At 37.8% G+C, this 22935-nt stretch overlaps 3 protein-coding genes across 3 annotated transcripts; all 3 read left to right on the forward strand.

Moving 5' to 3' along the window:
* The first annotated feature begins 129 nt into the window (after positions 1-129).
* LOC142605554 (mitochondrial import inner membrane translocase subunit TIM22-4-like) lies at positions 130-10606 on the forward strand. Its single transcript, XM_075776961.1, has 4 exons — positions 130-451; positions 980-1170; positions 1259-1331; positions 10223-10606. The coding sequence occupies exons 1-4, from the start codon at positions 286-288 to the stop codon at positions 10306-10308; spliced, it is 516 nt and encodes a 171-aa protein (XP_075633076.1). The 5' UTR covers positions 130-285; the 3' UTR covers positions 10309-10606.
* A 1467-nt stretch (positions 10607-12073) lies between these two features.
* LOC142608233 (cinnamoyl-CoA reductase 1) lies at positions 12074-15363 on the forward strand. The gene is made up of 6 exons (XM_075779963.1): positions 12074-12416; positions 12499-12677; positions 12816-13001; positions 13107-13269; positions 14165-14351; positions 15022-15363. The coding sequence occupies exons 1-6, from the start codon at positions 12299-12301 to the stop codon at positions 15164-15166; spliced, it is 978 nt and encodes a 325-aa protein (XP_075636078.1). The 5' UTR covers positions 12074-12298; the 3' UTR covers positions 15167-15363.
* Positions 15364-17440: 2077 nt separating this feature from the next.
* On the forward strand, positions 17441-21186 carry LOC142608356 (gamma-interferon-responsive lysosomal thiol protein). Its single transcript, XM_075780115.1, has 5 exons — positions 17441-17901; positions 18136-18201; positions 18788-18928; positions 20364-20456; positions 20686-21186. The coding sequence occupies exons 1-5, from the start codon at positions 17626-17628 to the stop codon at positions 20896-20898; spliced, it is 789 nt and encodes a 262-aa protein (XP_075636230.1). The 5' UTR covers positions 17441-17625; the 3' UTR covers positions 20899-21186.
* The last annotated feature ends 1749 nt before the right edge of the window (positions 21187-22935 follow it).

The following is a 22935-nucleotide window of genomic DNA, read 5'->3' on the forward strand; positions in this document are numbered from 1 at the left end:
AAAAAGAAGAAAAAAAAAGGAAAGCAGCATACAGTGCTAGAGTACACAGACGGTGACAACCATCCCTCAGAGAAGCACCAAGCGCACGCGAATAATTCTAAATTCTTGCACCCCAACCCAAGCCAACCCCAACACAAGTTTATTTTCTTTTCCAAGTCTTCTTTCTAAATGAGCTTCATAAAGACCATCGTAGAGCTACTAAACACTCTTCCATACTTCTCTGGCGGCGAGGCCACAAACCCTCCCTGATTCTTCTTCATCTTTTGCTTCTCATACTCATACACTATGGCTTCGAATACGGGAACTGAATCTACAAACGGTTCCTCCAGCTCTAAAGAAGCAGAGAAGCCTCCTCCGATTGAGCCTATAAGACTGCCCACCGCCGAGGAAATACGTGGCCAAGACATTTGGAACAACTGCGCTGTCCGCAGCGTCGTTAGTGGGGTCATGGGTATGAACCAAGCACCCTTTTTTTCGTTTTATTTTTGTGATTTTCGCAAATGGGTTTGATTCCTTTTTGCTTTTCCCCTTGTTTGGTTTCCTAGAAAATATGAAAAAGCCTTTTTTTTTGGGGGGGTCAATTCGTGTGTTTTGTACATATATTTTCGACATTTCGGAACTTCTTTACTTTTGCCTCATTGTCCACATTTTCTCAGCAACCCAACAAATGGATATTAAGATATTTGTCAGTAATGTTGGTTCAGTTAGCTCAACTTGTAAATGGTCTTGTCGTCGAACAAGACATTTTACCAAGCTGATCTTATGTTTACGACGTAGCTTCAATTTAGTTCCTGATATAGTTTTAGGGTCGGTTAGGCCATTGGGAATATAACCCCCTAACAAAAGGAAGAAACATTATATTAAACTTGAAGTTTTATATGCTCATGAGAGTGGAAGACTCTGAATTTATCTTGGCCAAGTTCTATTATACATCAGTAATAATGATTTGTTATTTGTGGTGGTGTGAAAATTTTTATAGGAGGTGGGCTTGGATTATTCATGGGTATGTTTCTAGGGGCACTGGACAACCCTATAATGCAAGACGAAATGACTGGTAGGCAGCAGTTTATTTATACAGCAAAGCAGATGGGGCGGCGGAGCTGGAGTTCCGCCAAAGCATTTGCAATTATGGGCTTGGTGTTTTCAGCAGCTGAATGTGTTGTTGAGAAGGTATTTTTGTAAATCTAGAGTGAATAGTCAGGCTTCTGTTTGTTTCGATTCTTTTCATAATTAATGATTCTGAATTTTGTGTTTGAAGGCACGGGCGAAACATGATATGACAAATACTGTTGTTGCTGGGTGTGTAACAGGAGGCACACTATCAGCAAAAGGTAATTTCTTTATCCATCACTTGAGACTTATAGACACACGCATACTAGCATACTAACTTGTGGATTGTTGTTAGATAGGATATAATTACAGATATTACCAAGGACCTATGTATTTTGGATTAACGCAGATGTCATTCTGTTTACCGCATAGGTTCTGGCCTTCAGCTATAAGTTTATAGACTATATGGATGGAATTCTAACTGTCATGAATATAGCAGATTAATTTTTGCATTTCTTGAGATAAAAAAGGAGTCACTGATGAGTGGCTTTGGCAAAAATTTGCTTGTGTTTGCTTATTTGTTATTAGTATTTTGCTCACCCATCTGGTGGAAAACCTAAACTTCTCTGCCAGATTTGATGTTGATGTTGATGAAATTTAGTCAAGTGGCTTGGTTTGCTCCATGAGGAGTCTAAAGCATGGAATGTAGGATCATTGTGCTTGTGACTCTCATACCAAAGTATTTTTCTTGTTGAACCTAAGGCATTATTTACCCTTGGGTTATATTTCTGTACTACTGTGCCCTGGTTTAGTCGTATAATATATTGTCAAAGAACTTTTTTCTTTGAAGCTATTCTATATCAGAAAGTTTGAAGAAAAAAAGGTTTTTTAATTGCAAAGGAGATTAGGTTTTGATCTTCCCTCTTTTTTGAGGTTTATTGGGTGATCCAAACTCAGCAGCTAGGATTTGAGAGGATGGCTGATTATTGCAGTTTGTCCAAGATGAATTTCGGATGGTGGCTTCTCTTTGCTTATATGCAATTTCATCGTGCATTGGTTGAAATCTTATTAAAAAAAGAAAAGGACTAGGCTGAAATATAAAATTTTCCCGATAATTTGGCCCAAATTTGGTTTTTGTCCCTCAAATTTAAAAAGTTACAATTATGTCTCTGCAATATTTAAAAGGTGTCAATTTCATTCTTCTTGTTAAATTTATTGCAAGCCATGTTAGTTTTTTAATGTTTCATGGACTCATGTCAGCATTCTGTCTATCACATTTGCAATTTATTTAATGGCAAATGGGCATATGCACAAAATTGATACGTTTTAAATTTTTTAGGGAAACTAAATCGTAACTCATTAAAATTTTAAGAGCAAACTTTCGGAGAAGTGAGGTAGAAGGGGTCTAATTTGCATTTTTCATTCCAGAGATTTAGATTAGCCTTTTTAGGAGATTATTTGAGAGCTGTTAGTGATTCAATTATGGGTGGTTCTCGCTGTTTTTGTATTGAATTCAAATTTTTTCAACTGGTGGTAGAGGAAGGGGGACGGTTTTTTTCTTTAAGGATTTTTGAGCGGAGTAGGTACTTCAAAAAGTCAGTCTTCATGGGTAAGAATGCGGCACAATGGCTGGTGAAGAGTACAGAACAGATAGTCGTGGGGTTTAATCCGAAGCTTTTTTATACGTTTAGGGATGGTGATGTAGCATACACCCTCCAACGGAGTTCCAACTCTTTTGGGCTGTTCCTACTCTTAACTGAACTTAAAGTGGGAGGGTCCAGGAGGTCCATTATCATTCTAGTAGGTAGAGCAAAGAATGGATGGAGGGTTTTTGGGTTAGAGCTAAGGAAGTTGTTGGAACCTGATAACTATGTCAATGGTGGGTCTGGGCATTCGAAATTTGTGGCTCGGCTTCATAAGGATAACTCAGGGGTTCAACCTTTTAAATCTTATGCCGATACGGTGCATGGGCATCAGGTGCAAGCCAGGGACAAAAATCAGCCACATATGTTAAGTGTCCATGGTAAAGGGAAATTGCAACTAGGGGAGAATATGGGGGAGAAGCAGAACCCAATACTTGAACACAATTTACTTAGCGAAACTCCGGTGAGCTTCCCAAGTCAGATGGGCTCTCGGCGCAGCTTAGAGGCATTTGATTTTCAAAAGACAAATTTGGTAGAAAAAAAAAGGAGATCCCCATTGTATTTCAAATCAAATCGGATTGTTCATGTTTTTCGAAAAAAAGGTGAACTGAGGAACTTTGACTGGACAGGAATAGGCTTGACTGTAGAGCTGAATGGAGAAGGAAAAAGGCAAGTGTCATGGAAGAAAGGAGGACTGAGGAGTTCTATATAGGTCACAAAGGATCAGAGGAAGCACGTGGGGGGTCCCATTGGGTCACGGATTCATTTTAATCTTGTGGTGGGCTCAGATCAAGCTCAACTGGGCCTTTCTGTGTTCCTTGATCCTGAGCCCACCGGCCCATTTGGGATGGTAATGGGTGTAAGCCCATCTTTAGGTGACCCAAGGTCATTAAATCAGGAAGCCCACACACCGGTGATGTCCAAAGCATCTCACGAAGCTTTGGTTGCTCAGGACATCACCGGTGCTGCTGGGTATCTTGTTGAGGTGTCATCAGAGGAGGCCAGTACAGCGCGACACCCAGCGTCAAAGATGGTGATGAGCTTGGTGGGTCAAACCAAGAGGAATAGTGGTCCTGCAAAGGCATCGGCGGAGCCCTGTTGGCCCACGTTAGATGGTTTTCATGGCGGGGACTCACCGGCGTCACTGGGTAGGGCCAATCTTGATCATTTCCGCACTACGAGGACAGATTTGAGTCTGTTCCTCTAACCAAGCTTACGGGATGCCCTACGGAGACTTTGGGAGGCTGTCTCTGGTGGGTCTCGCGCCAATGAGCCTCCGATCACATTGGGTAAGGTAGAAACAAACGTTGACAGGGCTTTTGTGTTATCCAACTACGTTTTGAGTTCACCGAGAATTGGGATTGAGGAATTGGTTGTGCTGGGTGGAGATGAAGGTGGTTGGGTTGAGGGTGCAAGTGATATTCAGGGGGTAGACACCTCCCTTCAGGCTAACCAGTCGGTATTGGCGTTGACTGAGGTAGGAACAGCTTATGCAGATGAGGGCCTGGGTGATGCGGTTAGTTCTTCCTCATTGATGACAATTAATCCTCTGGGGTTGGTTGCGACGGCTGAATTGAATAGCAATTCTGAGGTGATGAAGTTTGATAACACATTGAGTGTTTCTAATTGGGTGAAACTTAGACTCCCCGGTTTCAACAAGATGATGGGGCTCCCTTTGTGTCGGCATGAGAGGAGGTGCATTATGCTATTACAAAGACTTGAGATGGAGTTTGAGGCAGCAAATCTGATGCACAGGAAAGATGCTACCCACCGAAAAGTTGTCTCCAAGGATAAAGGGAAGAGGGAGTTGAGGATTTTGATTTCCTCGGTTAACTATGACGGAAGATAGTTTTCTTCGACTGCATTTATGAGGTTGTAGTAGGGAGTTTTCAGTTTCAATGAAGTTAAGAATGGTGTTATGGAATGTTCGAGGATTGAATGATTCACGGAAACGTTTGATAGTTAGAAATTTATTACGGGAGTGGAATTGTGATGTAGTTTGCCTTCAAGAAACTAAGCTTGCGGGCATGGATAGATAGTTGATTTGCATTTTGTGGAGTTGTCCCTATGTTGACTGGGTAGTGTTGGATGCGGATCAGATAACTGGTGGGGTTTTGATGATGTGGGATAGGACTTTAGAAAAGTTGGAGGTAATGGTGGGTCAATTTTCCGTATCAGTTCGGTGGTAGGGTTTGGGGGATGGTTTTATTTGGGCATATTCTGGGGTTTATGACCTGAATGATAATAATTTGAGGGGGTAGATGTGGGATGAGCTGATTGGTATTCAACAACTTTGGGAAGTTCCTTGGTGTTACATGGGGGATTTCAACATTGTTCATTTCCCAAGCAAACGGTTGGGGGGACTACGTCTTACCCCAGCTATGGAGAATTTCTCTGAGTTCATCGAGGAGCTTAGCTTAATAGATTTGTCATTGGAAGGAGGGACTTATACATGGTCAAGTGATTCAGATCAGCCTTCGATGTCTAGGATAGACAGGGTTCTAGTTTCTTATGATTAGGAGGATTACTATCCATGTGTGATCCAACGGGTCTTACCTCGTCTTATTTAAGACCACTTCCCTATATTAGTGGTGGCAGCAGGGATATTAAGGGAGAAGAGTCCTTTTAGGTTCGAGAACATGTGGCTAAAGACGGATGGGTTCAAGGATAGGGTTCATTCTTGGTGGAATCGATATTTCTTCTCAGGTACCCCCAGTTTTGTACTTGCCAAGAAGCTGAAGGCATTGAAGGAAGATATTATTCAGTGGAACCGGAGTGAGTTTGGAAATGTAGAGCGTCAGAGAAAAGACTTGTTGGAGGCTTTAAAATTATTGGATGTTAAGGAAGGGGAGTATGGCCTTTATGAAGTGGAGTTAGGTGAGAGGGTTTTGTTGAGATCTCAAATTCAAAACCTTATCTCATTGGAAGAAGTTTCTTGGAGACAGAAATCGAGGATGCTTTGCATTAAGGAAGGAGATAACAATACCGAATTTTTCCACAAGGTGGCCAATTCTCGAAGAAGGTATAATCATATTAGTATGTTGGAGGTGAATGGGGTTATTTATGAGGACGAGTTCGAGATGGCAGACCAAAGCTGTACAATTTTATAAAAAACTTGTACAAGGAGACAGAGGAGTGGAGGCCTTTTGTGGAAGGCTTGGAGTTTGATTGGATAGAGGGTTTGGAGAAGGACTGGCTCAAACAGAGGTTTGAAAAGGAGGAGGTTCTTCGAGTGGTTAAGGAGTTGGAAGGAGATAAAGCTCCAGGTCCTGATGGTTTCTCTTTGTCTTTCTACCACCATTGTTGGGGAGTTGTGGAAATAGATGTTTTAGCTGTGTTTGAAGAGTTTTATCAATATAGTAAATTTGAAAAATCTCTTAATGCAACTTTCATAACCTTAATCCCTAAAAAGAATGGTACCTCCAATATTCGAGACTTTAGACCTATTAATTTGGTGGGGAGTGTTTACAAGATTCTGGCTAAGGTGTTGGCAAACCGCCTGAAAGAGGTTTTGGATTAGCTTATATCTGCGTCTCAGAACAGTTTTGTGGGTGGTAGACAGATACTTGATTCTGTTCTTATTGCTAATGAGTGTGTTGATAGTAGAGTGAAGAGTAAGATTCCGGGAGTTATTTGTAAATTAGATATTGAGAAAGCCTATGATCATGTGAATTGGGAGGCTCTCCTTGATTTGTTGAAGAGAATGGGATTTGGGGTGAGGTGGTATAGGTGGATCCGCACTTGCATCTCTACAGTCCAATTATTTATCTTGTTTAATGGGTCTCCAGCTGATTTTTTTGGGAGTTTTAGGGGTTTGAGACAAGGGGACACGCTATCTCCCATGTTGTTTTTGGTTATGATAGAGGTCTTCAGTAAGATGATGAAAATAGTTGAAGGGGTTGGTTTGCTTCGAGGGTTAAGGGCTGCTGGTAGACTGGGTGGAGGGAAATGTGTCTCGCATCTTTTGTTTGTGGATGATACGATTTTGTTTTGCGATGCAGATGAGGAACAGATTCTACATGTTCGGATGCTTTTTCTTTGTTTCTAGGTAGTGACATGTTTAAAGGTAAATGTGTTGAAGAGTGAGATGGTTCCTATTGGGGAGGTCCTTAATGTCTATGTCTTGGTAGAGATTTTGGGATGCCGGATTGGGTCTTTGCCCATGACCTATCTTGTAATGCCATTGGGGGCGTCCCATAAGTCCCCCTCTGTCAGGAATCCTATCTTGGAGAAAATTGAGCAGAAGTTGGCCGGTTGGAAGAAGTTGTATTTGTCTAAAGGTGGAAGACTAACGTTGCTTAAAAGCACGATATCTAGCCTTCCCACTTATTATTTATCTCTTTTTACCATCCCTATGTATGTGGCCAATAAAATTGAGAGGTTGCAAAGGGATTTCTTGTGGGTGGACTCCAAGACTCATTTGATGGGATGGGACCAGGTGTGTGCACCTTTGAAAAATGGTGGGTTAGGAGTAAGGAAAGTAACTACTTTTAATAAAGCCTTACTAGGGAAGTGGCTATGGCGGTTTGGGATTGAGGAGACAAGGCTTTGAAGAAGGGTTGTAGCTCTAAAATTTGGGGAAGAATGGGGGGGATGGACATCCAAGCTAGGTAGAGGGGTGCATGGGTGTGGCTTGTGGAGAAGTATTCGCATGGGTTGGGAGGAGTTTAGCAAAAATATTCGCTTTGAGGTAGGGGTGGGAGATAGAGTTAAGCTTTGGACAGATCAATGGTGTAGGGATTCTCCTCTTCAATTGACTTTTTCGAGGGTGTATGGGATTGCTTCCTATAAAGAGGCATCAGTGGCCTCTTCTCTTGAACGGTTGGGGTTAGAGGAACGGAGAAGCTGAAATGTTCATTTTATTCGGAGACCTAATGATTGGGAAATGGGTGGGGTGGATGGATTTCTCCGTACCTTGGGTTCAAATCTACCTCCCACTGAGAACGAAGATCGTATGAGGTGGAAGTTGACAAAGAATGAGGATTTTGATATCGTTTTACAATAAGTTGAGAAGCCCCTTGCCCTTTATTTTTCCTTGGAAAGGTGTTTGGAAGGTTAAGGTTCCTAGGCGTGTTTCCTTCTTTGTGTGGACTACTGTATGGGATAGGATCCTTACAAGTGACAATTTGAGAGGTAGAGGGATGAATTTTGTTGACTAGTGCATCATGTGCCGCTGCAATGGGGAGACGGTGGATCATTTGTTACTTCATTGTGGTAAGGCTTATCGGTTGTGGAATTTGGTGTTTAGATTTTTTGGGATCTCTTGGGTCTTGCCAAGATCGGTTGTGGATACTCTTTTTGGTTGGTGGAATTGGCCTGGAAAGCATTTGTCTAGTATTTAGAATTTAGCTCCATTGTGCTTAATGTGGTGCTTTTGGAGGGAGCGAAACAAGAGAACTTTTGAGGACATGGATAGCTCGGACGACCAGCTATTGGTTTCTTTTAGTAGCTCTCTGTTTGACTGGTCTAGGGCTTGGGGACTCACCTCTAGTGACTCTCTCCCTATATTCCTTAGCTTGCTGCTATATAATTAGTATTTTTTCTTTTCTTTTTTCTTTATTCTCTTTCTTTTCCCTTTGTAATTTTCTCTCTGCCCTATGTTGTTTTGCATAAGGTAGTGTTCTTGAATATATATCATTATTACTTATCAAAAAAGAAGAAGAAGTAGATTTCTAACTCAAGTAGAATTCATATACAATTATTAGTCCCATCACCCTTCTCCCCCCCCCCCCCTCCCCCCAAAAAAAAAGAAAAAAGAAAAAAAGAATACATATACAACGATATTCATGTTCTCTAGTAGTCTATATTGTTAGCTGTGAAATATTCCCTTTGATTCTATCATGTTATATATTGCCATAAAAAAAGGAAAAAGAAAAGAGCACAAAATGGCATAAGTATTGAGCTCCGTTGATCAGTATCATGGAAAAGATCTGATTGGTTTAAGATATGCTTATAACAATGGATGTGATTGTGAATGTAATGAAATCACTGCTTTTTCTATGAGCATCTGAGAGGACCTGCAGTTGTTCACTTTCCATGGAGGAGTATTTGGAGTATAAAGGTACCTCGTGAGATAGCTTTCTTTGTTTGGACAACAGCTTTGAGTAAAATTTTAGTGGAGGATCTTTAAAAACACTCTCTTATGAGTATAAATTGGTGTTGCATGTGCATTGGTAATGAAGAGCCTGTTGATCACCTTCTGTTCAATTTTCCTTAGCAATGGCCTTGTGTTCATTTGTGTTTACTCTGGGTCTCTTGGGTCATGCCAAAGACTTGATTCAGTTGTTGGGTAAAGTTTCGTTGTTATAGCCATTTTAAGATACGGAAGGCTACTTCTTTGTGTGTGTTGGGGACCATTTGGCGGAGAGGAATAGTAGGACCTTTGATGGTGTTGAGTGACCTAATCATTTTGTGAAGCAAATGATTTTGAAGTCTGTATACAAGTGGATAACTGTTTCAGGCAGTATCCCCTTTTCTTCTGTTTAAGGCTTTCTAGACCTTTTGAGTTTGAAATGGTAATTCTTTAGGAGTGGGTCAATACACATTGTGTATTTGATCTATCTCCTCTATTGAATAAAATTATTGTACTTATCCCAAAAAAATGGCTACTGTTTTAGTAGCTTTAAATAGTGTTGTTTAGGAGCTTTGGAGATACATCTATATGACATGTAGGGCATAATATATTGTCAAATACCTGAAGAGACAACTGTTAATTGCTTTGGGGATTTTTTTTTTTTATTACTTAAATTATAAAGCTTCCTTGATTAGGAAGGGGGGTGGGGTGGGGAACCTGGAGAGAGGTGCCTACTTCTGGACTTGGTTGCGTGGACCTCTCCTAAAATGCTGGGGAACAGCTTTGTTGGGCTTGGTTGCTAAGCTTTAACATCAACCTCAGGAAGCTACATGGGTGGGAAACCTGGAGAGAGGTGCCTACTTCTGGACTTGGTTGCGTGGACCTCTCCTAAAATGCAAGGGAACGGCTTAGTTGGGCTTGGTTGCTAAGCTTTAACATCAACCTCAGGAAGCTACATGCTTGCCTTTGACTGTATGAACATTTACGGTTGCAAAAAAGGTTTACTTAGAACCAAGGTATTCATTAATTTTGTGACATGGTGGTGGCATATGTCTCATTTTACTCATTTACAGTGTAGTCATTAGACACAAGTTCTTTTGGTTACTCTTTAAGGAGACAATCATGTAGTCCTTTGCTTATTCTACTCTCTTGAAGGATTTGGTCTCGTATATTTCTCATAATCATAATGAGGTGCCTACAGATAATGTTATGAACTTTGCAGATGATGCATAATGTTGTAGATTGAGGCTGTATTCTTTAGTAGATCTTCTCTCATACCTATTGCACTTTCTTTCCTCTTTTCTCCCCCTTTTTAAGAAAGGTCACGAAAATTGTCTGGCACTCAACCCACATATTAGAGTTCTTTTACCGTGAGTTATTGCTATCATGATTCTTTACATTCTCTTCATTTTCTTCCCATGTAACATCTTAATTGTCTTCTTTTGTGTGTTTCTAGGTGGTCCAAAAGCAGCTTGTGCTGGTTGCGCTGGCTTTGCAGCATTTTCAGTCCTGATAGAGAAGTTTCTGGATAGACACGATTGATTTAGTGCATTGCTATTGTGATCCAATTTTGCAAGCATTAATTATTACAATAGAAGTGATAGCTTATCTTCAAATTTATGATACCTTATTTCATCGTAGAAATTATTCCCCTTAATTAAAGGGATGCATTAGAGGGAATTCATGATTTTTGATTTTGTACTAATACTGTATTTCTTTCATGATAGTTTCCTTTGCGGAAGTATTCTTCAAACTGAGGAAGTTTAGTAGGTTAAGTAGATACTATTATACGTGTTGCGTTTGGCATTCAAAGAAAACAGTGAAGGGAGTTTCCCATAAAGTTATTCTATTTACTTTAGTGTTGAAAAATCATTACAGCTTCTGGACATTGACGGGCATCTTAGTATAAGCTATATTGGTTGGATTGAGCTTTTGGGGAACTTTTAAGCTATTGTGATAAAAATGGCAGAAGGGTCTGTAAGTCCTGATATAAAGAGCCAATCCCAAAACAACCCCCCCCCCCCCCCCTTCTTCTCTTCTTTATTCTCTCCTTCCTTCCAATATCCAGTTCCCTCTGCCTCTCATTTTGAAGAGGAAGAGGAAAAAATAAAATAAAAACTGGGTTCTGCACTTTTGCCCCTATCCTCCATTGAAATGCGTTCTGGTAGACTTTTCGGATTTGGAGAATTTGTATCAACTATATTATAGCAGCTTGACTTTATTTATGTGATATTTTTACAACCTAAAAGGTAAAATTTAAACAAGGTCATACTATTGTATAGATGTTTGGTTTTTTCTCGTGATGTTCAAAATTATACAGAGGTTATTTTGTTGATTTTGCTATAAATACAATGTCGTGGTCTAAAAGTCCTTCCTTCCCAATCCATATATATATATATATATATTAAAAAAACAGATTTATTTAACTAATATTGTAGAAGCTATCTCAATTCTCAAATGTGGTATTCCCCTAAGATTAATTGAGAATTAGTGAGTACTTACTGCATGTTCAGGAAAAAAAGTATTAGATTAAGGGTCTGTTTGGAAATAATTTATTTAGTTAAAAATAAAATTTTCTTGCTAAAAACACAATAAAAAAAGGTTAAAAACTAGTTGAATAGTACAATGAGATTCACGAATACTAAAAGGTTTATAAATATTACAAAAAAGAAGCAAAAATTCTTAAATTAAGCTGAAACTTTCATCATCTCCCAATCGGGCGCAAAAACAGAACCAAAACTACAATTGTTTTGCGTGGTTCGGTCCCTCGTGTTACGTGATATGCCTGTTGGCGTTGGAAGCAAAACAGCAGCTAGAAATTAGAGTTTGATGTTGGAAGCAAATTGAGGATCCCATCCTGTCCATCATTCACATTAGGGTCGAACTCGACTAGAACAATTTGGTTCTGAGCTGAAAAATAGTTTGTGACGTTGAGCAGGCCTAGACCTCCCCCTGCTGGCTGCTGCTGTATTTGGTGGGATCTGTCAGCCCATCACCTCACCAATTTTGGAACTGTCAAATCCAATGGTGTCGACACTGACTGTGAAGGATAGGAGAAACGTGTGGTAAACACGGTATAGATTTTCAACTCTCTTCGTTTCAACAAATCCCGTAGAAGTTACTGCATCGCCCATATATAGTATGTCGGTGTCAGTGGGATCAAAGTAATGACAATGATGTACAAGTGATGTTACAGAAAAAAATTTATAATAATAATTAGAAGAAAAAAAAAATGTTACATTCCTACGTTATCCATTCCCAACAGCATTTAGGCACTATGTTTATTATATATATATTTATCTGCATCATCCTTCATCATATTCAATTCTATAGTATTATCCTTTCCCCCTTCTCTTAAAAAAAAAAAAAAAAAAAAGTATTATCCTTTTCCTATCGTATCTATTCATCTCTCTGCGGAGTGCGGACAAGAAGTAAAATCTTTATAAAAGAAAAATTGCAAATAGAATTGGCAGTGGCAGTGAGTGACGTGTGAAGATTGGGGGAAGGAGAGAGAGAGAGAGAGAGAAGGGGAATGGCAAAAGAGGGAGAGGTGGTGTGCGTGACCGGAGGTAGCGGGTGCATTGGATCCTGGCTCGTCCGTGAGCTCCTCCATCGTGGCTACAATGTCCATGCCACCGTCCAAGATCTCAGTTATAAAATCCAAATGCTCCATGGATCTTCCATCACTTTATTATTCTTCTAAGTTCTAACGTACTATGTGTTGTGTTGCAGAGGATGAGAATGAAACGAAGCATCTAGAAGGTGTAGAAGGAGGAGGAGCTGAAACTCGTCTCCGTCTCTTCCAGATTGATCTCCTCGACTACCCCTCCATTCTCCGCGCTGTTAGTGGCTGCGCCGGTGTCTTCCACCTCGCCTCTCCCTGCATTGTCGATCAAGTCCTAGATCCCCAGGTGTGTGCTCCCAATCCCAATCCCATCCTCTTTCTCTTCTCTTGCACCTGCAATTGATTCTTTCTTTATTGGACTACTTTTCTTTTTCTAGTAATATTAATGTATGTGAATTGTGATTTGGGAGTGGGGCATTTACAGAAGCAACTTCTGGACCCTGCGATCAAGGGTACTCTCAATGTACTGACTGCAGCAAAGGATGCTGGAGTGAGCCGCGTGGTGGTCACGTCATCAATCTCCTCTATAACTCCCAGCCCTAACTGGCCACCTGATGTTGTCAAGGCTGAGGATTGCTGGTCCGACCTTGACTACTGCAGGCAGAAGGAGGTGAGTGCCTCATACTGACACACTTGCACTTCACTCTTCGTCTAGCTTTCAACAAAAATTTATTGGACTATAATAATGATTTGTTTGTTTTTTTTTTTTGTCTAGTTATGGTATCCAATTTCTAAAAACCTAGCCGAGAAAGCAGCTTGGGATTTTTCTAAAGAGAAGGGTTTGGATGTGGTGGTGGTCAATCCTGGGACAGTCATGGGCCCTGTTATTCCCCCTAGACTCAATGCTAGCATGCTAATGCTTCTTCGCCTTCTTCAGGGTAATGCTCTGTCCGTGGAATATGTCTTACTACCATCTAATGTTATGGCAATGGGAATTATTAATAACCTTGTGTATTAGATGGAGTTTCGATCAATAGATTTGATGTACATAAATTGTTTAATTTAACCATCCTTATTTGTCACTTCAATTTTGAATCAGCAAATTAAAACTCGTGGAATTCATATGCCATTTTTGTTTTATTTATTACTATAATAAAACAGCAATTCGTTCTTCTTTGCTTTAGTCAAGTCTCCATATAATTAAAATCAAGTGGCTGTGGCTGACCTTGAGTAAAGGCTTAAGATTTGTGCACTGTAAAAGTTCAGTTTATAAATATTCTTCAGAAAAAAAGGTTTTCTTTCAATGCTTTTTATCTCATACTTAATGGTCATATATGTGGCTAGTCCCAAACTTGGAGGAAGGGACAGTATTCACTGTATGCAGGAATGCAGTGATATGCCACTTTCCTCATCTCCTAGTATAGGTCTGTTGTGGAAGTTTATTTTCATAAGGGTTTTTTGCTTTAGGTACTCCTTGGGCTGTCAAAAGCATGCCACCCTTCAATCTTCTTTGGGTTAGGAAGTAGCCATGCTTGCTAAGTGATAAGCAGCATGCAATCACAATAGATGAAAGCTTTCGACACGTGATGTCATTCCGCCTTTATATGGACAATTCTATGTTGCAAACCCCTGTCACACCTTTAACTGGATGTAGTCTTCAACCCTGGGAGGATGCACCACCAGCTCTCTTACTTTTTTATTATAGTTGATTATTGTGGATTTGTAATTTCCTCTACTTCTAAAAACAAAATGATAATTCCTTTTTTTAACTGTAAGTTTCTGATATTTACAATTAGTAAAAGCCTTAACCATGCGATTTTATCCTTGCTGCAGGATGCACTGAAACATATGAAGATTTTTTTATGGGATCTGTGCATTTTAAAGATGTGGCCCTGGCACATATATTGGTTTATGAGAACAAATCAGCAACTGGAAGGCACTTGTGTGTTGAAGCTATATCACATTATGGTGATTTTGTAGCAAAGGTTGCTGAACTTTACCCTGAATATAAAGTTCCAAGGTAATACATTCAACTTTCTGTGACTATCAAATGGATTTGAAACAGGAACGATGTACATTTCGAGTATCTGATAACCATAAAAGCTGCATTAGAACAAAAGTCAATGACATGGTGGAATTAAATTGCATTCCAAGGGAATTATGATCCAGATATGATAATGCTTAATATACGAAGATATATAACTAAGAATTGTCAAATGAGGTTTGTTGGGTTTAACATTGATATTGCACTGTCTGCCACAGGAAGTACCATAGAAGTGTATATTTTATTATGTTCTGTTTTCGACAATTTTTAATAGGTCATAAATCAACTTTAAACTTCAATTTTTGTTTGGGTTTAGCCCCACCCAACTCAACTCCATTCCTTGGACTGAGTGCTGTCTGATCTATAGAGACCCAGTCATGCAACTTTTATTCTTGCCTTCTAATAATATTTCATCTTTTTTTGCTAGCTTATTTAAGTTCCCTTTGTGCTGCCATACCTTAATGATTTTAGAATTTCTAGTTAGGTAAACTTATTGTTGCATGAATCTGGTTGGATTCCAAGTCGTTGATTTTGGTTTTTCATCCTTTGGAACATTATCATATCTGCTTGATGCCAATTTTAGAATTTAAGTGCAATAGAAGTGGTTGTATAAATTGCTGAATCTATGATGTCCCCTTGTGTGCAGGTTGCCAAAGGATACTCAACCTGGGTTGCTGAGGGCGAAGGATGGAGCTAAGAAGCTGATGGACTTGGGCTTACAATTCATTCCTATGGAGCAAATTATCAAGGAATCTGTTGAAAGTTTGAAGAGCAAAGGATTTATTTCTTGAATGCCAGCTACAGGTGTTACGAACACTTAAGGGATCTATTTATCTTGTAAACTGATTTATTGGTGAGGATTTGTAGTATTATCATGAACAATTCTAGCCAAATGAATTATGGTTTCTCGATGTAGCTTGGATCTCCTTGTAATCCTGTCCCTAATATATTATTGTGAATAACATATCTTAGAATTTAGAAGTTAAAAGTTGTAGTTACTGCTTAATAATTAGTATTTTGGTTCAAGTTATTAAAAGACTATTTCAAAAAAGAAAAAAAGAAGGAAATTATTGAGGACACTTATATTTTTTGGATCATGTCCTTAAGAAAGCCTAAGTCAACGGAGAAGCAATTACAGTCCTAAACTCTACAAATGAAACCGGGAAAGAATCCGAATTAAGTAGGAGGTAACAAGACCTGGTAAACACTAACAAACAAAGAGGAAACAATCTAGAATGAGAATCCATGGGAGATTGATTGAGACTCTGAGCTTACTACTAACCACCACTCAAACTCCTTGTCTTAATCCTGAGAAAAGAATGCATTTGGCCTCAAAACTTGTCAAAATTCACAGCTACTCTTGTTGGGTGTGCCTTTCAGCTTTGGCAGGTGGTGTACGTATTTGGACCACATGGTGCTTGGCTTCACCCCAATACGCAATTTGTCAAATTGCTCATTAAACCCTGACTCGCCCTGTGCAATTGTATGGTTGGTATCAGCATATATCGAAATTCTGGGTTTTATAGTTCTACAGGTCAAATTACTTGAAAAAATAAAATAAAATAAATCAATCGAACCTCTTCTTAATTCGAGTGGATGCGGAGAGGTGCATTTCCCCCTGCTTATTATAGCAAAAAAAAAATACAAAAACCTTGAAAGAGACCAGCTTAATTTCATAAATTTCAAACAATTATTTCAATATATATTTACCCTGGAAAAGAAAATGAGGAAATTTACAAATCTCGCTTAAGTTTGGGGAAATGACATTTATCTTCCTTGAGATTGAGAAACCAACATATTAGTCCTTCCATTAATAACAACAATAGAATATTTCAACTTTTGAAAATATTGCATTAACCAAACCCTAACCACAATTTGGTGATAAAGAACAATATTTAACCAAAAAAAAAAAAAATTCATTACCATGATTATGGTTTGGTTGAGAGAGTCTTTTCAAAATTTGAAATTTTTTGTTATTATTATAACGAAATGACTAATGTGTTGATTTTCTCAAACCTTAAGAGATAAAGTGTCATTTTTCTTAAGATTCAAGACGTAATGTCATTTTCCCTTGAGGTTTGCAAAATTTACCCTGTACTAAACTTTATGTTCTACATGTAGTGTTTGCACCAAGTGGACACATTTTTCATTTTTATAGTGTTTTTTCCCCTTACATCTTGTGAGTTGTGATGCACTATAAGTAAATTAGGATAATTAACAAAATTTGTCAAGAATTTTGTAATTCAAATTACACTTTTTGGTGTTTCAAATGAAGATCTCTACAGTTCAAATGCTCCCTCCCCCAACTATTGAATCATAAAAAAAGGACAAAATTTAAATACAATTACTTATATGTTATATTTTAGGAAGTTAATTAAATTCAACCATATGGCTATATTAGCCAATAAACTACATGGTTGAATTTAATTATTACTAGGAAAAGATAGTTAAATTTAATTAAAGAGTTTTACCTATGTTTTTAGATTTTTTTTTTGTGTGTTTTTAGTAAATAATTAGATTTGGTAGCCAATAAAAGTAATTTTCAAAGTGAGAAATTAATATCTTTATTTTATTATTCTTGCTATTGAAATTTGACACAAATTTTATTTATTTATTTATTCATAGTTTGAGGTAGTAAATTACTAATGGTATACAATCATTTTAATATAGTCTATCATTAAAATTTAACACCATGGACTCGTTAAAAAACTTTTGTATTAGACTTATTCTTATTTTATAATAAATTTAGGACAATATTTAGATATCATTTTTAAGGGATTAAGATCAGGTAGGGTATTGCACTAAGTTCACAAAGTTGTCTTTATTTCGGTGTGTAATTTTTTTTTTTTATTTGAGAGTATCAACTTATGATTTTCGCACTTAATTATGTTCTTTATCATCAGACTAAGACAATAAATTGATTTTTGATGTAGGCGAAAATTGAACCCTAGATCTTTTATTCAACTAAAAAAGACTTTATCAATTGAACTAACTAGAACCCAACTGTGTGTGTGTTTTTGAGAATCACCTTGTGTATTTGTTGTTAAAATAAAAAATAAAAAAACCACAATTTTAAAAGAATGAAATATATATATGAACCGTTTCTGACTAGTGGCGGGGTCTAACAAGAAACACCTGTAATTTTCCAGTCCTGATCTTTATATAGTTTTCTTAGATAGATTTCTTCACTCCATCTCTGGCTCTCAGTCTCAGGTCCATTGTCCTGAAAATCCCTCAGCTTTTTTCTCCAATGGCTTCTCATATTGTAATTACGCTCTCTCTCATCTCTTACCTCTTCTTGTTCACCTCTTCTTCTTCTTCGTCAGCTTCTAGAATTATTTCACCATCAGATTCTCAGAAAGTCTCTGTGGGCTTATACTACGAATCCCTATGCCCCTACAGCGCCAATTTCATAATCAATTACCTGGACAAGCTCTTCGAAACTGATCTCATCTCTATCGTCGATCTCAAACTCGTTCCTTGGGGTAACGCCAAACTCAGAGGCAACAACACCTTCGATTGCCAGGTCATGGTTTTCCTTCATTCCACACTTTTATGAATTGTCTGCTTGTCTTTGTACTTTTTAATTTTTTGTTTGATTAATCGCAATTCAATTGCTTGGAACTGTATACTTATACTATTTGACAATTTTCCCATATGGGTTGGACTTATTTACTTGTATTGAGAACGTCAAAATTGTACTTTTCATTATTCTTTTGTTTTGGTGGGTATATACTAAATTGTTTGATGATGATTGCAGCATGGCCCATATGAATGCTTACTAAACACTGTGGAAGCCTGTGCAATTGATGTCTGGCCTGATTTGGTAAGACTTTATTTTTTTTAATATTGCGATACTTACAATGGGGGGGGGAGTGAGGCTGGGTGTTTCCATTGAAAACACCAAGAGGTGCCAATTAAGCTACGAGGTCTTGGCAATAAGACAGTAGAAATGAAAAATGATAAGAACCCATTGGTACATAAAGTGCTACTAGCATTTTCTTCTTGGTGCTAAGCTTATATTTAGTTGTGGTGTGCACAGGGACATCATTTCTGTATTTCCTGTGGATAGCTGTGAAAATGTTTTAATCATATGCATACTGAAGGGTGTGTGACTGGAAGTCTCACATGGAGAAAAGGTAAAGAAGATGAGGAATTAATATAATACAATTAGGCTCAAACCTATAGGCTTAAGTTGTTGGGTTAAGTGGTGTTCCTATGTTATATTAAGGCCTCAATTGGAGTCTCTCCAAGGTTTTATCTCCCTAACAAATACTAGGGTGGTTTTTTCTTCTTGGAAAATGAAAAATCTTAAGTTAGTGGAGTTGTTTGGTCAGCTATTCAAGGGATTTAACTTTTAGTAACATGCGAGTGGCAATGCTATGTTCTCATGCACTTTCATGTTGTTGCAGAGTGAGCATTTTCCTTTTATTAATTGCGTTGAGACTTTGGTCTACGAACACAAGTACCCCCAATGGGAATCATGTTTTGAGAAGCTGGGCTTGGATCCAAAACCTATTTCAGATTGCTATAGTAGTGGACATGGTAAAGAGGTTGGTTTTCTCCAATTGAATTTAACATTAAATTTTTCATTCAAGTGGCGTAAGTTATCTTGGTGAAAATATCAGGATGCACTCTGTCTTTTTGTTCATCGTGGGTGTTTAGGGCTCTTAGAACTAATTGTTCTGATGTGTATAGTCCCCCCCTGGATGTTTGCTGTGGGCACTCCCAAGTTTAATATTAATGTTATCCTATTAAGAATCAAATTGTAGCAAAATTTCAGTTGATTGTACTATTTATACCAGCTTTGTCTAATAAACTAAAATATACAAACAACACAGATTATCCTATGATGAATAAATGAAATATTCTTTACTTAATGTGAACCAAGATACATTATTGAAATCGTGTAGCCTTTATATGGGCTACATCATTAAGGTGGAATATTTGTTGTGTGATCACTTGGTAGTTGGCACATAATAATTTCTATTGAAGGGTTGGAAGTGCTTTGCCATTAATTTTATTTATAATTGCTAGGCTACTAATTAAAGAATCCTTAGCTTACCTAAGGAGATACCTCTGGTTGAATTACTGACATTATGCTTTTTTGCCTACATGGATTCTATCTTGCTAAATATAGCTTATTGACAGATGGTATATGTTTTTGTTTTCTTGATTCCTCCAAGAAGCTGTAAGATTTGGGTATGCAAGTATTTGCAGTTGACCCTTCTTAGGAACATAGGAAAGAGAGTTTGAATTTATGTTGAATGAATCATCAGTCCTTAAACTATTTGGCTTTTCATTTGTAGTATTGTAAAGGTGAGTAATTGTGGATCCCGTGGAAATTAGTGAAGGACTAAGCTTTACTGGGCATGGGTGAAATTGGTTAAAACAAAAATATACCCAGTGCACAAGCCCCCACTTTTGCAAGCCTCCAAATATTTTTTTGGAGAAGATGATTCCCAGACTAGAACCTATGACCTGTCACTCTTGGTGGATGGCACTTGCCACCGCACCAAGGATTGGATGAAATCGTTATTTATTACAAATGAGCTGCCAGATGCTTGGATGGTGTTAATTAATAACATGGCCAGGAAATGGTTGGAGCTTCCATGACCGCCAAATACTTTTATATTTAAACTGGTGACTAGAATACTGAAGAACACGACCCCGAATCAAGAACTTCTTACATAGAGTGGTAATTTAGTGCAAGTATTTTGAATTGACTCACTAAAAACTGATTTCTCTGACATTTGATTGATTGTAAAATCATTCCATTCTTTAATATGGGACCACTCTAGGGGCCCTTTTTTTTTTTTTTTTTTTTTCCCTGTGGGAAGGGGGGATATGTGCTATTATTCTGTTGACTGGAATCATACTAGGCACAGCATTTTCCTTTCTTTTTGCCTCTTGTTACTTACATTATGGTTTATTACTGTAAAAAATTCTCTAGCTATCTATAATTGGATTTATTTTTTCTTTATACAGCTTGAATTGCAATATGCAGCTGAAACAAACACCCTTCAGCCTCCTCATGAGTATGTGCCTTGGGTTGTTGTGGATGGAGAACCACTCTATGAGGTTTGTTCTTTTGACTATGTAAAGTTCTTCTGTTTTCCAATATTATTCACCAAGGCCATATGCATACATGATTGAATTATATTTGTGTAACCTCATTTTGAACTAATTAAACAAGTGATGGTTGTTTGTAACCACTAGGTTGATTTCTGGTCATTTAAAATATTGATGGGTAATGGGTAACCATTATTGATGCCCTCTCTAAGAAATGATATAATTTCTCTCACTGCAGGATTATGAAAACTTTCTAAGCTATATCTGCAAGGCTTATAAAGGTACTGCTGTGTCCACGGCCTGTAGCAAAGTATCTGTGAATACTGTATCGGGGAAAGTGAAGGCTATCCATCCAGATTGCTATGAGACAAGAGTGCTGGCATTAGCAGCAAGCATAAAATCAGCCATTACACGGTGGATGGGCCAGAAGAACATGGTAGCTTCAATGTAAATGTCTGCGGTTTTTTTTTTTATTATCAGAATGTCTGCGGTTTTATGTGTTTGTAGATTGGTTTATCACTGTTCCTTATATTTTCTGGAGATCTACCTATCTTGTTTGTATTTGCAGTGCCCAGTTTCCTTATATTTTCTGGAGATCTACCTATCTTGTTTGTAGTTGCAGTGCCCAGTTAAGGCAGCTAGGAAATAGTAAGTTGGTACCAGCCAGAGAAAACTCTTCTTGTTTGTGGCGTATCATTAATTATTAATTATGACAAATAGTTTTATGTTTAGTGATAAATCAGTCTAGATGCATATGCTGCATTTACATGGCACCCATAGATACTTTATTTGCTATTCTTCTCTTTTGTACACCAAGTGTCCGTTTTGCATGATTAAATTTGCCAACTTATTTTACTATTTAGCTTATTTTTACTACTATTCATGGGTCTAACTACACTTTTTTGTACTATTTATAGGTCTTACTGTACTATTTCAGCTAATTTTTATTTTTATTTACAGTATTTTCAGCAAAAAATATTCAGTTTTAGTAAAACAAGTGAATCCCAAACAGACCGTAAAGAGTGATCAAACCAAAATCTATAAATAATGTCTGCTAAGTTATTCTATGAAACACTAAAAGTTATGAGCTTCATTAGAAATAATTCACAAGTTGAAGATCCCTCTCTATTTACAACTTGCGCCCAAGAAGTAGTCTAGTAATCTAGTCTCATCTGTTTGCTCATTAATTCTATCCTTTACCTATATAAAATCTAATCTACAATATATTCTCAGTCGGCAGGACGAGAGAGAGAGAGAGAGAGAGAGAGAGAGAGAGACATGTCTGAAGAATGCCATGAGCCCAAAATAATAAAAATAAAAATACCATCTTTAACAAACAGCTCTTCAAGTAAACTGTGCACCCTTTTAAACACACTGATTCGTAGTTATTACACCGTCCACATCATGAATGATAATCAACACATTTCTAACAACAGCCAACATGAACATTCATGCACATATTCATTGTCAACCAAATGATAAACCATTTGCTAGAAGTCCATGCATTGCAGCCAAAACACCTCCAATGAGTTATTGGTCGAACCAACCATTGTAGCAAAATAGTGCATGTCCAAACATTGCAACAAATCTGACTTCTTAATTGTTAAATCTAGACATCAACTTCAGTAAGATCTCTTTGCGCTTAGTAGTTGGACAACCAAAGAAAGTTTCCAGATTTAGTAAATTACTCATCAAACATATGCAGGCCTCGATCAAGAGGTTTGATTGAAGTTCATTTCCTCCAAAGCTGCAAAGGTATTTTCCCCTGATTATTTTGATCCCAAACACTTTGCAAGAACATCAGTTGCCCTATTAATTGCCTTGGCTATTCTATCAAGTCCACCAGCAATTTCATTTGCATCATCATTTTCTTTACCTTCTGACACTTTTCTTTTTTGCCTCTGGAGAAGGTGCTCGAGAACAATTGTCATCAACTCCAGATGACATAGTTTGCTCATTTAGGGACACCATCAAAGCGTCATAATAAACGGTTGAAGGAATCGAATCAAAGTCATCAATAGAGCCCGGGGAAGCATGTCTTACACCTTTCTTTGCAGTTTCAACATGCTCATCTGTTACTCTATCTTTGGTCCAAATCTGTGCCATCTTAAACCAAGGAATTTTTTTTTTTGAATATTGTGAAAACAAATTTACATTCTCATGACACATTAAACCTCGAGATAACATGATAATTTATCATTATGAGTGGTTCCAAAATTCACATTCAGCCAATCACATATTTAAATCATTCCAACCTTCCTTGAATATGTCATTGCATTGACACCAGTTTTTATTATTATTATATTTATAGCTAAAAAGAGATGATAGTGTATTAATGTGTTAAAAACTTAAAATAGCTATAAGGCTTAGTTTGCTTTATTTTATTTATTTTATAAAAGTTTATGAAAAGCATAGTATATTTTACGTTGCATTCGGTTTTAAAGGACCAGATGAAAATGCTCAATATATAATACATCAAGTGGAGCAT

The sequence above is a fragment of the Castanea sativa genome, chromosome 8 (genome assembly GCF_040712315.1).
Source record: "Castanea sativa cultivar Marrone di Chiusa Pesio chromosome 8, ASM4071231v1".
Taxonomy (NCBI): domain Eukaryota; kingdom Viridiplantae; phylum Streptophyta; class Magnoliopsida; order Fagales; family Fagaceae; genus Castanea; species Castanea sativa.